The 16073-nt window shown below is 39.2% G+C and overlaps 1 protein-coding gene across 2 annotated transcripts in view; it reads left to right on the top strand.

The window, feature by feature from the left end:
* The window catches only part of ZBED1 (zinc finger BED-type containing 1), a 173815-nt gene that overhangs the window by 23912 nt on the left and 133830 nt on the right, over positions 1–16073 (top strand). The window contains exon 2 of one of the 2 annotated variants that reach the window (XM_082759827.1): positions 13714–13821. In XM_082759827.1, coding sequence (XP_082615953.1) covers positions 13714–13821 — 108 coding nt within the window. Of the gene's footprint in view, positions 1–8434; positions 9934–13713; positions 13822–16073 lie in introns of those variants that run through there. The other variant, XM_082759824.1, reaches the window with a different exon arrangement.

Below are 16073 nucleotides of genomic sequence, written 5' to 3'. Positions count from 1 at the left end.
CATTAGATTAATGGCCTATAAAAATTTCATTTGAAAATAAGTTTTTCATGGAGGAATAAAAATGTCTAATTTCTTATGAAATCTTTCATAACAACTATCTCTCTCTACTGCAAGGTGGGTACCTTCCTTGTGAAAACTTTGGTACGTATTTCATGAAGAATAGGAAGGAAATTGAAAGAAAATGCACGAGCATGAGGTCGCTTCAGTGTGTGTCAAGAAAGAGGACAAGAGTCTGAAAGGAAATGACTTGTTCCCTAGAAAAAGACTATTGTGAGAGAATTAGACAGTTATACATAGTAGAGGTGAGACTTTTCTGTCTTTGGACTTCTGTATTCCATTTGAAACTCCTGACCTGCTCATGTTATCAAAGAAGAGAAAAATGAGTAAAATCCTATCTTTGGAAAATGAGTGCTACAGTTGTCTTGAAGACAAAAAATATGCATGTCACTTGTACCTTCTCATTCAAAGCTAGAACTGCTTTTAAAGCAGTTTTGTGTAAAGAAAACTGCCCCGTCCAGAGGTTCAGAGGGCTTCGATTAAACTCCCATCTAAAAGAACAGTTCTCTTTTAAAAAAACAAAACAAAACATGCAAAGGTATCTCTTCCATCACTGACTAGTGCTTCTGGAGGCAAGGTGGTGGCCCTGGGATGGCTGAGCAACACACAGCCATGGCCAGGAGCCCTGCTGTCCTCAGGGCCACCCTTTTGGGTGTGTATGTGGAGGGCCGAGGGGATGTCCAAATGGGTGATGTTCTGAGGACAGCCTTCACCACTGCTGGGACTCCTCACTGGGTGTGGGCTGGCCAAAGGAACAAATACATTATCCAGGAGTTGGTTAAAAGAGCATGGGAAAAAAAAAAAAAAAAAAAAAAAAAAAAAAAAAAAGTTTGTCTGAGAGGTAGAGGAAGGGATGTCAAGGCTATTTTTCATTTTTTTTTTCATTAACCTACTAGCACCTGAGCATCATCTTGCATTAATGTTGGTGTTGCAATGGCTCCTGATTGTTAGTCACTTCTGAAGATTTTAATAATATGGAAATGTGCTTTTTAACATCTTGTATTTTAATTAATTGAGGGTACCTCAGGGTAGCTTTAAATACCAATTGGTTCATGTCCTGTGCTTCCTGTTAACTACATTTTTCCCAATATTCTTTAATCACTTTGTACCTCTCTTCCTGATTCTAATTACTGAAGCTTTGTGTATGATAACAAGCACTTCAATTCAGAAGTGATTGCACGGCTTTCTGAAGTGAAGTACTCCAAAAACTTTCAATTACCTTTCAAGTCCTGTATACCAACTCATGACTTCTGCTTACTTATTTATGTTTTATGGAAATACCATCACTCTAAAGCCATGGGAAGTGAAGGGGATGGTTGAAGTGGCAGCAGAACATTTTGCCTATTGGAAGAGGCAGATCTGAATGTGACCTTCAGCTGTATGCTCTTAAGCTTGATTGGAATATGGAAATTATGTTCCCTGTCTCTGGGAAGAGAGAAGGTGCAGTTTAAACTACTCTTAATGATCTTGCCAACTTTTTTTTTTTTTTTTCTTTTCCTTTTTTAGAATGCAATGTAGTAAGGAAATATTTAAAGAATCAAGTTTTCTGATGTATCAGTTGCCCAGTTGCATCTTCCCATCTGTGCTCTGAGCACAAAATGATGGAATAACTAATTTAATCTTTTAATAGTATTTGCTCAGAGTAAGAGCTGTTAGAATTTATAGGCAGTAAAAACCGAAGCTATAACAAAGATATTGGGATTTGTGATACAATATCCTGTGATATCTAGGAGTACAATAGCACTGTCTTGCAAACTATAAATAAAATACTGGTCTTTTGAAAAATCATCATAGTGCAAAGTATAAATTGTTTTCTTTTGACTTTTTAACTCCTGTAGTAAGACGCTAAAAAGCAGATAGCTATATTTTACTTTTGGTGTGGATTTCCTTTGACCATAAGCAAGTAAATTGATCACTCTTTGCTTCAGCTTCTATATGTGAAAGTGTTGACAAATGTTTGATTTTCTGCATTTGGGTAGTAAATATTCTCCAGACTTCAAGGATTATTACAGAACCTTTCTTCCACGAAGGTTGTGGGGGTTTGGCTGCCTGGGTTGATTTATGCATGATCTGGTATTAAATCAAGATTAGCATCTGATTATTGTCTATTTGTGTGTTTTTTCATTTGTTTGTTTGCTTCTTCTTCTTGAGGATTCTTTCTTTTGAAACAATCAGTCCAGCATTAATAGTGACACTTCATTTATAATGGAGTAATAGACACTTGAAATGATAGAAAAATAAAAAGGATCTTCAAAGAGCAAAGTCACTGTTGTCATCCTGGGTTTTTGGACAAAACTATAACCTAAATGCTAATTTTTCACAGGTAGACATGAAATGTTAGAACTTTCAGAATTTTTGTGGCATATTTCATGCAGACAACAACAGCATTTATTTATTTATTTATTTATTTATTTTTTGATAGCTGAGTTATGAACTTTCTGAGAGAAAGCATTTTCTGACTTTATTTACATTTTGTCTTATTTTCTATTTATTTTATATCTATTTTGCTTCTTACAAACTGACCGGCAGCTTTCTGAGCATGATAAGGAGGAATACTACAACTATTGGTAACTTCTAGAGTGTGGGGAAGGGAGCAAAGTCTCTTTAAATGCCAAATGTTTGGTGAAACTGGAAATGGGAGTTATATGGGGAAGGCTTTTTTATGCTCAGGGTATAACTGATGAGGCAGTCAGGCCCGACTGAGAGCAAGAACTTGAAGCTGTTTCTTACCTCCTAAGGGATGTAAACAGTTCTGAGATAGAGCTACATTAGTTGTTTGTAACAGCTTGAAGCCTGGAGAATCTTTGGTTCCTGATACAGAATGAAAAATTCTTCTACTGCCTGTAACTTTTGCAGGATGGGAAAATTCATTTTACAGGTACTAGACTATGCAGAACTATTTCCATTATCCGTATTTTAATCTTCTGGGATGAGCTCTTCTTTTTCATCTCTTATTTCACAACAGGAAAAAAAAAACATGATTACAAGATGACATGACTTAAAGAGCATTGGGAAGTTTTACATAAAGTGACATTGCCTAAGGTATTGCACAGTTACATTTGCCCAGAGGGAGGGAGTATGGGAGTAAGTATCAGTAAATCTGTTCAAAAGATAACCAGATGCTTTTTCTTAAATTAAAGATACACCTGTATATAACTTCCCTATCTCTAGTGTGACTGGAGAGAAAGAGAAGAAAGCCAAAGAGTAAGATTTAATAGGTAAATATATAAAAGGAATGAAAGATAAGCAGGGCAGAGAATACATGGCAAATGGAAATCTGTCTTTTTCTATTCTTGTGATAGTATTTTCCCATGTAAGAAATGATATGGGTAAATGGTTTCTTTAAATATATGCATATGTAGGGAATGTTTACTTTCTTTTGGTATTTAGTATTGAGTTCCCTTCGTTGGTATTTTTAACAATTCCATTGATGTTTAACATGCAGGGTGTGGCTATCCAGTGTCTCTAAATAATTATCAGGGTTTCCTCACATTATTGCAATGACCCTGTACTTGTTGTCCTCCATTTTCTCCCAAGTGAAAGAGTTTTGTGGCCTCATCCTAGTCCCCAGTTGGCATCTGTCCCCAAGACAAAGTGATTGCATAGTTCAGGAAAATATGCCATGTGCGGTGTATTGCAAGTGAGTGTTTGTGTGCCAAGTATTCTTGCACAAGTTTGTCAACATGTATCAGCCTTTATCTGAAATATTCTTGTTACTTGAGACCGGTGTTTCTCCAGCAAAAACTGGCTCAAGCCTGGAATAGCAAATATGTTTAAGATAAGGAGTAGCGTGCAATGGCAGATGTTGCTTGCTGTTGATGGGTCTTGCTTGATGCACGGGACTTGCAGAGTTGTAACTTTACAAACATAATTTATACTTGTAGATCTAAGGCAACATTTCTGCCTTTTCTTTCTCTTTCTCTTAGCCTCTTCCTCTGCCCCTCCCAGGGATCTAGTGCTCTCCAGTTCCTACAAATGCATGCACTCATGCAGTTGGGAATTTTTCTCCCAGAGCAGTCTGTGGGCAAACCTGGATTCCTGATTAATTTTTAGCAGATTTTAATAGCACACTGTGTTATTTCCCAACTGTCTGATTTGTATAATGGTGTGTTCAATCTATCTGTTTGGCACTTGGAAAAATCAGATTCAAATCTGTTATCTTGAGATGAGTTTTGGCTAAAGGAACAAAGTGCCCTAGCATGGCAAACGTGGCCAGGAGTGAGATCTAGGACTCAGAACCTGCACCCTCCCTTCTCTTTCTGCTTTCTTTTACCTTAGGGTAGCTCCATATTGGTTGGGATCAAATTTCCTAGTAACTCTCTGTCAAAATCAGCCTGAACTTGTATTGTAAAAAGATCAGATATATGCCTCATCAAAATAAATTTCAATGCCGCTTTGTATCCCTTTGTCTCAGAGAAACCCAGTTCAGAAATGGCAAAAAAACTTCCCAAATTAACCATCGGCTTTGGTTTTCTCCATTCTCAACCTCCTTCTTGAGGGTGCAACATTCAGGATTCTTGGTGTGATAGATGAAGCTGACCACAGAAGGTCTACACAGACACAGTTTATTGGAGGAAAAGGTTTTTCACAGTCAGAATGAAGACAACTCAAATTAGTACTGAGAATTACCATATATATTGTTTTTGAAAACTGCAATTATCTGTTTCTCTGTGCAGCCCTTCTGGCAAGTCTAGCAGTTTCCAGAAGACTGGGATCAATATTACTGAGGATCCTATTTGACAAGTAAACCAAGAGCACTCGGACTCCAGCACAAAGATGTGTACAAATGCAGCTTCCCTCTGCTCTCCTCACCAGGCAGAGCTTTTCCACTGGCCAACACTCCAGGCATGTGCTCTAGAAAACAGAGCACTGAAAATACGTGTGCAAGGGCAGAGGAAATATTTTTTCTCTTGATTTTGGCAGTAGTTTTCCAGTCGATGGTTACGGTGCCTTGACTTGCACCATCTTTCCACCACCAAGCCTTGGTTGATATGAATCCGTAAATAGCATTTGGCCAAGCTGTCTGTGCAGGTCACTTTGCTGGGCTTTTTTTTTTGCCTTTTGGGCAATACCACTCTAGAGAAATTTATGATTCAGGTACACAAAATTTCTTAGAGCTGTGTCTCTTCCAACTAAATACTTGAGGGAAAGGAGAAAAGAGGGTGTTGAAGCACTTGGAAATGACCTCTTCGCAACAAAAAAGCCCATGCCTTTGAGAGGTTGATAATCCCTTCTCCTTCCCCGACCCTACCTTATGCACACACTTCTCCCTGTTCCTGCATTCATCCCATCTTTCCAGGAATCACTGGAAGAAATGCAGATAGGTGTGTCATGCAAATGACTTTTTTGGTGCTGCATTCCACCCCCATCCCCCCCCCCCCCCCCCCCCAGTGTTGCTGGAGAGATCTGTTATCACAGGACTTGGGTTTCTGAATGCCAAGAGCTGTTGCTCTGAAGAGCTGCTTTATTTTGGATAGCATTATTTGTCTTTACTAAAAGATCCATCTTTCTGTCCTGTGATGGTGGTGTTGTAACTCTCTTCTTACTACCGCTCCATTTTATTTTGCATCTTTCCTAAGATGGGGATTTCTTTTAGCACAGTTCGGCCTTACTGTGGACAGTTTTGGTACGCTGTTGTGACAGTGAGCTCTAATAACATGTTGCCTATGCAATACCTCACAGAGCTTTCCAATGCATTCATGATAGATAGAATGGGAGGGAGGAGAAGCTACTCTGCTTATTAATCCTCTGTAGTACAGCTTTCCCTTGTGTTGAATAAATCAGATGTCCAGGGACAGGTTCTGAAATAGGTTTTGGAAACTTCTTTCTCTGGCTTCTATGAAGGGCTTGTCATCTTCCTTGCAAATGTTATCGCTTTGTCCCTATAAGCAAACTGGCATGTTTGTCGAAAAGCTGAACAAATGCTGTAGCCTTACAGCAGGCTTAAATTTGCTTTTTTGTTTGTTTTAATTGGCAATTTAAATAATTGCATTAGTTTGGCTCAGCTGATTTTTGCTGCTAAATCTGAAGAAATATTGATTGTTCCTGTACTGATGAGGTCGGGAAGAGATGAGGGCACACATCAGCTCCTTAGAAGGACGAGCATGCTGGTATAGCTGCTGTAGCTCCCACTCTCCTGTTTTTTTTGCCATTTGCTGCCTTGTTGCATTTCAGCTGCTGGTCCAGGCTGCCACGGTAGCTGTTGGCTTGGCCGATGGCATTCCCAGTCCAGGCAGCCCAGGAGAATTGCTGCTGCTGGCACAGTGACTGACAATACTGCTCATGTCCGGGGCCTCTGCTGTGCTGTGGGAATGTCAGCCTCACAGTGCATGGCCTGCATGTCCTTCCCCCTTAGGATATCCCAGGCTGAAACGTGGGGGATGGAGCTTTTATGAATTTCCAGCATTGGTACACATGACTTGTTACTTGTGGCCAGGTTCGTTGGCGCTCAGTGCCTTGCAATCCCTGTGCACCTTGTGAAATGGTTAAACAAGAAACCTTGTCTTACGGACCCAGGGTTTTTGCTGTGGTTTTGTTGAGTGCTTGTTCACAGCCTGTATTCCCTATCGGTCGGTGTGTGGGAGGCTTCTGAAATTAGGTCTTCCCCTGTGTGCTGAAGTTCTTACAGCTATCAGGCTGCTGTTGTTCCATTAATAGCACCTTGAGATACGATGCCTCTGTAGGGCAAGGGACACATTTCCATGGTTTGGTTTCTCCGGCTGTTCTGGTTCTTCAACACCTTTCCCTTCCCATCAGTAAAGGCAGTACCGGCCTGTCTCCAGTTCCTCTGTTTCTTTGTGACTCCTGACTTTCACTTCTCCTGTGAAAGCAAAGCAAGACAAAGACTTGGAGGTACAAATTTTCAGTTGTGCATGGAGACAGACGCTCATCCTGGGCAAACTGGTCACACTTATACAACGTGTCCAAATGATGGTCATGTGCAAGTGGGTCTGCATGTGCGCATGACAGTTCTTCATGAGCGGAAAGCCAGATGACTGGGAACTGCTGAAACCAGCAGGATGCCACTTTACAGAAGGACTAGTCGGGCTGGTTGCCACCTACCTGGTTTCCAGCCTTAAAAGCCTTCAATCTTGATAGCATGCTGATGTTCCTTAGGAAAGTGATAGGAAGCAGCAGAGGCAGAAAAGATTTTGGTGTGCAAATCCAGGAGGCCCATTTGCATTTGAAAGATTGTCTGCACAAGCTTCAGACTTAGAGCTTCCCAAATGGTGAGAGCTTGTGTCATACCAAAAAAAAAAAAAAAAAAAAAAAAAAAAAAAGTAAAAAAAGTACACACACACACACACATATATATATATAGGCTGGTTTATTCCTTAAGACTTGAGTACCCAGAATTGTCTTCTGTCTTATATACCTTTTCTAAGTTCTGGTATGACTTTTTGAGTCTGGACCCTGTGTCCTTGATTTCTGCCAAGACAGACTTTTATGGACGTGTTCCTATAAGGCTCCAACAAATGCCTGTTGCTGGAAGCTGTGTAGATTCCCCAGTCATCTGTCTACCTATTGCTTCTTTCAGCATAAAATGATTTTTTAATTTTTTTTTTTTACATCTGCTTTGAAAAAGACATTACTGGCTATAATCTCAGCACTGCCACAGTGTAAATTGGGTGAAAAGAGTTGGAATATTTTGGTATAGGAAAGCATCCTCAGTAATTCAATAGTAAATTGAATTATATGAATTTTTTAGCCAACTAGAAAAACTCGACTGTGCCATGTCCTGTGGTGTTAGATGAGGAGTGACAACTACAGTTTGGCCTCCTTGTCTCACTCAGTGCTGCTATAAAGGAACAGCTCCAAATGTGGTACTGTAACTCTGTCATCAAACTAAATATTCATTGTGGCTTCTTTTCTTTTGCCTTTTTTTTTTTTTTTTCCATCTGTGGTTCTGCCAGTTACCTTCAGGGATAGTATTTGCATGTAAATTATTCGGTTATAGGAGGAAGGAAAAAACTAACTGTTAGGATTTGTCTGCAGGGTCTCCTCAGCATAAATGTGACTGAGGTCCCTGTGCCAAGTGCACGGTTCGGGAGGTGCAGGCTTGGTGCCTCTCAGGTAGCCCCTCTGACCAGCTTGTCAGATGCCTCCAGCAGTGCTCGTCTGTCTTGCCTGATCAGGACTGGAGACCTATTTAGACAATCTAAATTCTGCCTTTGGCCTTCGATGTCTTAAAAAGAGCTTTTAATGAGGAGGTTAATGTAAAGATACTACATGTTAATGTCCACATGACTCATAATATTACACAAAAGCAGATGCTGGATTAATAGGTTGAGACACAGGACTTAAAAACAAACATTTGATGCAATTTGCTTTGTACGTTGTAATAAACTTTTAATACATTTTTTTTTTCTTCAAACAGGCTGTGTTATAAAGAATACCAAAGCAATCAACTTTTGAGGAGAGCTCTTTTTCTGGAATGTGCATTGTCTGTATTTATGTAGCACATTTCTCCAAAGAAGACAATTAGCTTAATGACTGGTTTGGTTTGACTACTTCAACCCCCATCCCACTTGACAACTAACCCCTATCCCTACCCTGGAGTTGAGACTTTGCTGGCAGGAACTGGTCACTGGTACAAGTCTGCACTCTGCTTTCTTTCTCTGTGGTCATAGCAGTTGCAGAGACATCCTGAAAACCCTCAAACTCTCTTAAAGAGCCTCTCAAAAGTTACTATTTTTTAAAATTACAGAATTGCCTTAAATTCATCATAATACCAACTGTGTGTGAGGACATGTCTGTACATGGAAGTTATTTCAGATAAAGGAAAAGTATATTTAAAAAGGACAATTATTATTTTAAGATAGTATCATATTTATTACAGAATAATTCTGCTTTTTTTTTTTTTTTTTTTCTGCTTTAACTTAATCCACTTGCAAAGTAGATAAGCTTATTTCTTCTGAATACTTTGAGGTGTAGACAGGACCATCAGCCTGGGAGAAGCCTCTGTCAGAATTTGGCTTGATAAATAAGAACTCAAAGACCGCAGGCTAGTTTCTTCGAACACAAAGGGAAATTAACAGCCAGTGCTTGGTCAAGGTTTCTCATTAGCACTAGGGCTGTGCAGTTCTCATGTCCCACGGTTAAATCAGTGGAGCTGCACCCCTGTAATTGAGATTAGTATCTACCTGCTTACCAGGAGCAGAGGCAGAGGGAGACCTGGGATGTTTTAAATGAGGTGCAAGAAGTGCCAGAGAGCATCTCCCTGCCGTGCAAAGCCAGGGGGTCCAGACTGCCTTCTGCCCTCAGGGTCTCACCAACCTCTGGCCAATCTGGCATGCAACATAAAACAGCGTCTGCTGGGAAACCAGGCTGTGCCCAGGGCTGTTTTGGAAGTTTTTTGTTATGTTTTGTTGTGGAAAAGGTGTTTTCACAATGAAAAGTTGTTTCACAACCCTGTATGTGATGGTCGACTTCCAGTAGAAAGAGCACACTGATGGGAGATGGGCTTGTATTGTAGCTGTGGTTGACTTATGTGTACAGCCTGGGTTTGGCCTTGACTCTCTGAGTTGTAAAAACCAGCAGCAAATCAGCAAATTGTCTTCACAGATGTCTTTTGTACATTAAGGTATCTGTCTTGCTGGAAACAGTACACCCTTTCCACAGATTAATGAGTTTAAGATTAATAAAAAAACTAAACTTGAGAATTAGGAAGGGTTGTTGTTTTCTTTTGTTGGTGGTGTTGGTGAGTTTTGTTTGTTTCTGTTTGCTTTTCTGGAAGATGTGTTTCAATTTTCAATGTGTTTCCCATTTTGGATTAAGTCAACCAATATACTGAGACACTGTAGTGTTCTGTCTATTCAAAACCATGTTCTCTGGAAGTTGTATATTGTACCTACTGTAAATAAAGCAGATACTGGCCATTTACATTTATGTCTGTAGCCCTCATTTCTCCTTCCCCAGGTGTTCTGTGATATAGGATCTCACTGAATGCATTTCTGCAATAAAGCCTGTCCGTCTGTTTTGATCTGCCTTGCAAGCTGGTAACGTACCTGATTTGAGTGGCCATTGGGACCAACCACTGCCATTTTCTTTGCATTTTATCCTCATGGATAGGATAGGAGCAAACATTTTATTTCACTGTCCTCTGCTAAACCCCACTTTGTCATAGCAATACGTGCTATCACATTGCTTTACTGACTTCTCCTTCATGTTACCACCTCTTCCCTATTCCTGACTTCTTTTTCTCCTTTTCTTTCTCTCATTTTCTTCTAAATGAATTAATTTTGCTCTGAAATAAAGCTTCTTATTCACTAGATGGGTATAATGGTGCAGTAACTGAAAATGAATGATAGCATGTGTATGCAATGTGTAAAATACAAATCTCAGGTTGGCAAGGTGGTGAAAGGGGAAGAAGCAAGAGGAAGCATGGGGAGCTGGAAGAGGAGGAGAAGGTACTCACGCCTAAATAAAAGCAATTTCTTTTGAGGAAATACCTTTTCTTGTTGCTGGAGTGTTTATTTTTTTCATTTATAGTGAAACAAACAAAAATGGAAATGACTTCATTGTCCTTTTTGCTTTGGATTTTATACCCAAATAGGTGAAACAGTGTGATAAGCAGGAATGGAGTTATGGGGAAGGAAGCAAATGTTATGGTTGTGTAGCTTGGTTTACCAGCTATCATAGGTCAATTTTCACTATAGTTTATGATTTGATTGATTAAAATGTAAGAGAATACTTAGTGGACTTATTTAGCTCACATTTTTTCCCTTCTAGTTGGCATTCTCTTTATAAGCACATGCACACATGCAGAATTTGTACATGTTGCTGTCATGCCCACAGTGGCCTTTCCTGCTCTAACATGAAAGCAATGCTAATGTTCCTTGTCTGAATGTAAGCCTATTCAACCCTTCAGGGAGCGCCGTAGAATGGGTCTTTTGGTGTGGACTCAGTTGGACTAAGGAGTGTTTGCTTTGTAAGAGGTGCTTTGAAAGTGACTTGAACTTTCTGAGCTAACAGACCTGAACCAGGATATAAGAAACATTAGTATTGGTGTGGGAAGGTCATATTTCACTTCTCAGTGAAGTGCTAGAGTTACTTTTTGGGGAAGAAACTTTTTGGGGAGAACCCAGAATTTGAATCTCTGATACAGTGCATTAAGAGGTGCCTCTTTGCTCCAATACATGCCATTTTCCTTCTCAAAATCCCATCAGTTCTGGAGCCATTCTTGCTCTTTTCCTTGTAGTTTCTTTCCTTGCCATTGGTTTCAGGGTTACCTGCTGCCTATTTCCCTGTTGCTGGGTAAGAGACCTGTCCACTTTCACCTCTCCGTCTTTTCCAAGGAATGTGTTCATGTTTTCTCGTTGTCTAAAATGGCAACCATGTTGAACAATACACGCATATTCCTCTCCTTTTTTGGGTACCCAAATTATTCAGGCACTGATTTTCACTCAATGGCTAAAAAGACTGGAAGTTACATCCTTGCCAAATTTCAAATGTATCCAGTCATGCACGAAGCTTTTCAAAAACTTGGATTACAGTGGAAAAAAAAAAAACAACAACACAATAAATTCTTCCTCTTTATTTATTTCCTTCTGCATTTTTAAAAAATGCAATAACTTTTTTTTATTTTTTTTTTTTTAAACTCTTCACTGACTGAAGACAGACTAGGAAAACATTCTCAAAACATTCTCTAAAAAAAGCTAAGATCAATATAATTGGAAAAGACTACACAGAGTGGAAAATTTAACAATTATTTAATAACAGGTCTAACTTCAATTTCTAAGCCTAGCTATTGAAAAAAAAAGTGTAGGCATTTTATGTAGACTTTATTGTGATAAATATTTTTGGTGGAAATTGCAGGGCTGCTTATGTAACTAATTGGAAACATTTGAAAGCTCTTGGCCAAGGTTTTTTTAGCACAAATTATATTTATTAGGATACATAAATGCAATAACATCACTGTAAGAGGAATTAACTTTCAAATAATTGCAAATAATTCCCACTCTACATGGATGGGAAGAATCAAGTAGTTACCTGAACAGAACAGAAATTCATGTTGAATTGTACTGGAAATAACTGTGTATTTAAGAAAAAGTGAAATCTGGGAGTTGCTATGAAGAAAGAACCTTGTATCAGCACTAACTCTGTGTTTCATAACTATACGAAATATGAGACTGTGTTATACAACAAAGCAATCCCCTAAAAACCTAGAAATCAAAACAGAAAGTCCTTTGATAGATGAAAGTCAGCATCGTTTTAACATTTGTTACTTATAACATTGCCTACAGACACTGCACTGTGGCAAAAGGAAACATTCAGCGCCGTTTCCCCTGTACAAATATCAAGCAGCTTGTTTTAAAAAGCAAACAGAAACTCACCTTGGTATCCTAAAGACCACACGGGATTCACATGAAAGATTTGCCAACTCATCAAAAATCATATTTGATATTTGACCTAATTTATGCCAACCCCAAACAGTTAAATTAAACCACCTGCGTGACAACCTTTGCTCTCATTTGGCTGGAGCGCTCACGGTAGAGCACGAACGTTTCCTACCAGGCTGAGTTGTGCAATCTGCACCCATGCATCCACTTGCCTTTGTGGCACTGAGGAACATGGTGAAGTGACGGGACCCAGTAGGGCAGGTTGATGGCTGGGTTCCACCATCTTGAAGGTGTTTTCCAACCTAGATGGCTCGAGGGCTCTCCTTCCCAGGCATCCCTACAAGGACGTCTCTGAGTGAAGTTTTCGCATCATCCCCTCCACAATGAGGGCAAAAGCAACTCATTTTCAGCATCAGTACGGGCTGTGGAGTTCCACTGCCTGTTGGCTCATTTTAAGGCTCAGTGGGAGGCAGGGGTCATAGTCTTTGCCCACCCTTGGCAGAGGGGTTAATCTTCATCTCATGAATTTGGAGCACGTGCCCTACCCAGCTGGCCACGTCTTATCGTTGGTTCAAAAGCACTTGTGAAGGTGCAGCCTTTGTGCAGCCATCCATGGGCAGCAGAAATGTTGGCTTTGGTGGTGAGGGCCTGTGGTGTATGGGAAAAGCAGATTTGTTTTTTAATACAAAAATTGGTTCCTAATTTCTTTGGGGGCCAGGAGCCTGCAATTTTCAACAAGCAGAGTACTCAATTATGCAATTAAATTAGGTAGACTGGCTTCTACCCTTGCTTGGACATGTCTTCTTTGGCTGAGCTTCTTACTGTGTCCCCCATACTCCTGGTGAAGTGAATGTAGGACTCTGTCCTTTGTCATTCAAGAAGCTTGCAGGATTTTATGCTGCCAATTGAATTTTTTCCCAGCGTGCAGGAAATAAACAATCCCCAAGCTGACTTGTAACAGCTGTCATGCTGCTCCATAACAAAGTTAAGGTAAAAATCTTGAAGGGTAGATTATTATAGGATAAAAAAACGCATGCAAATAGAAATGAGTAACTTTCGGGTCTGAATTGGATGTTTATCTTTTGCATCATCAACCTCAGTCTTTCGTGAGCTGCTAGTACTAGAAGATTACAGTGCAGTAGATGACACCAAATATTCCGTACCTTCTATTCCCACACAGAGCTTGCTTTCAACATTGTTTACTGGACTGGGTAGAGTGGTCTGTTAAGTGTGTGCCTCTTCCAAATGCATCTTAAATTCTTAATCAAGTTACTACTGTGAACTAACCTTACATTATTTCTTTTTCTTCCTATAGCTTTCCCTACACAAAATGGAAAGGTTGCTATAGTGACTGGAGGTACTAAAGGAATTGGCTACCAAACTGCGAAGCATTTGGCAAGACTTGGCATGCACGTTATAATAGGTACAGTCATTATTTTCCTAATATTAATATATTTATTTGTGTTTCAGAATATAGATTTTTTTTTCTTTTAAGGAAGATTTTCTTTCCAGTACAATTGTAAGTATGTAAGGGGAAAGCTCATGAGGGGAGGAGTTTTTCTAGCTTTTATCACAAATAAAGATTTGCTTTCTGTTTTGCTTTGCAAAACTTTATAGAGAAGTGGTTTATTTATTTATTTTTGTGCAAAACCTGGAAGACTTAAGCTACCTTATGTTAAAAGCCAGCAATTATGTCATGAAAAAGACTTTAAAATATGTGCATTACAAAGATATTTTATTATCTTGGGACTGATTTCCTTAACTGAGTATGAACTTGAACTTTAGGGTACACATTTTCATTAAGAGGAAAACTGATGAAAGCCTGGAAGGAACATTCCAGCATGTAGTGGGAGATATTTCTGTTCCTTTGTATGATAGAGAAGAGGAAACATTCATAACTTCAAACATGTAAAAATTTCACATCTACTCCTCAGCTTTTCACTGTACGTGACCCTTGTACTCCAGGCAGGGAAAGAAGTAGCTTGAGAGGTTCATTCTTGTCAGTCTGAGATAGGATGTTCCTGTTTCTCTCCATTGATTATAAGGAGCTTATAAAGTGGCTATGATTGAGAAGTCATTTAGATATCTGAAGTTAGGATAGTTTGAACCCTGTTGGAACTCCAAAAATGTCCTGAGCACAGAATTTCTTCTCTATGCTACAGATTTAGTGAGATTTTGTTCCCATTTTCTGAAGCTTTCTGTGCTCCTACTAAATATATCTACTACATATTTATATAATAATTTACAGAACACATATATAAATAAATAAATGAAATAAATAAATGTCTACTAAATCAGTATGTAGGTATGAATAATGATATTCTTGACACACTGTATTTTGCTCCATTATTCTTTCCTTAACTAGATTTCTACATTTCTTCTTTAACTTTTACACTGCAAGGTCACTGAAGGTCAGTATTTTGTAACACACTAGTGAGCTAGTGGTGACTTTTTATTTAGCTTTTATACAGAACAGGATCTTTCTAAGGTTTTGTATACACATCTTTTGAAAAAAATACACAAACAAGCACACAGTAGCCATGTATTATTCTCAGTGCTGTGGAGTTAGTAACACTAATGGACTTGCCCTGGAAATGTACAGGTGTAATGCAGAATACCACTTACTCATACATGTTTTAATAGATGTGTCAAAACCAAGCATCTGCAAAATGCAAACAGATGCTGCTATATGTAGCTAGATGATAGATGTAGCTAATGTCAGCATTAATATTTCACTAAAGAAGTATATTTTCATGTTAAAGGTGGAATGGAGAAATGGACTCTGTTGGAAAACAAGAAGGCCAGTTTTCTTTTCTTTGCATAGTGTCATGGAAGCGTAGAACATTGCTACTTCTTTGAGGACTTACTTTACATCATTTAATGTTTAATGTTTAGTAGTTTTCATATAACAAAATTCAAAGTGAGATCTTAGGGAAAATGAAGGGTATATTTATTTACAGAATCGTTAAATAAACTGATTTTGCCCACTCATAATCACCTTTGTATAGATTTCATTTACTCACACCCATACTCCTACAAGCCCCAACATGTGTGTGCGCAGTGGTCTGGTGAGCATCACTTGTGTGCAGCGTGGGACTAGGCATGTCAGCTACCGAGCGTTTATCCTGGCTTTGTGGTCCTTGATTGGAAATGACAAGGTAGTTTATGGACAGATCTTTTATGCCCTTCAGGATTCATCAGCTCTTAGTCTGTCCTTTGTTTGGGGTATACAGACTATGTCTGGGCTAGTAGGAAAAGTAATGGTAGAGGTGATATGCCACAACACTGTTGTTGTCTTCCTGGCGTCAGAGTGCATGGTCATCTGCTGGCAAGTCTACACATATACAACACAGGAGCGGTGTCCTTGAAACGTGTCCTTTATTATCAAAAAAGGACATTCTTTTAACTCTTTGCTCTGATGTTTCTTCTGGTGCTTGCAGACGCACACATTTCCATTCGCTCTTAATTTGTACCAACCTTAATATTTGCATTATGAATCTCTAGAAATGTAAATTAATGAAATTAATTATAGGAAGCATTTGATGAGTAAGAATTTCAACTGATTTAATTATTTCAGCCAAACTCTGACCTAAACACTGAGTCTGGTGAGTCAGAGACATCTCCTTTGCCTGTGAAATTCTTCAGAGCAAGGAAGCCCTGTCAGTAGAATGAATA

Source organism: Aythya marila (genome assembly GCF_965140915.1).
Source record: "Aythya marila genome assembly, chromosome: 1".
NCBI classification, from domain to species: domain Eukaryota; kingdom Metazoa; phylum Chordata; class Aves; order Anseriformes; family Anatidae; genus Aythya; species Aythya marila.
This window is presented reverse-complemented; position numbering and strand designations above follow the sequence as displayed.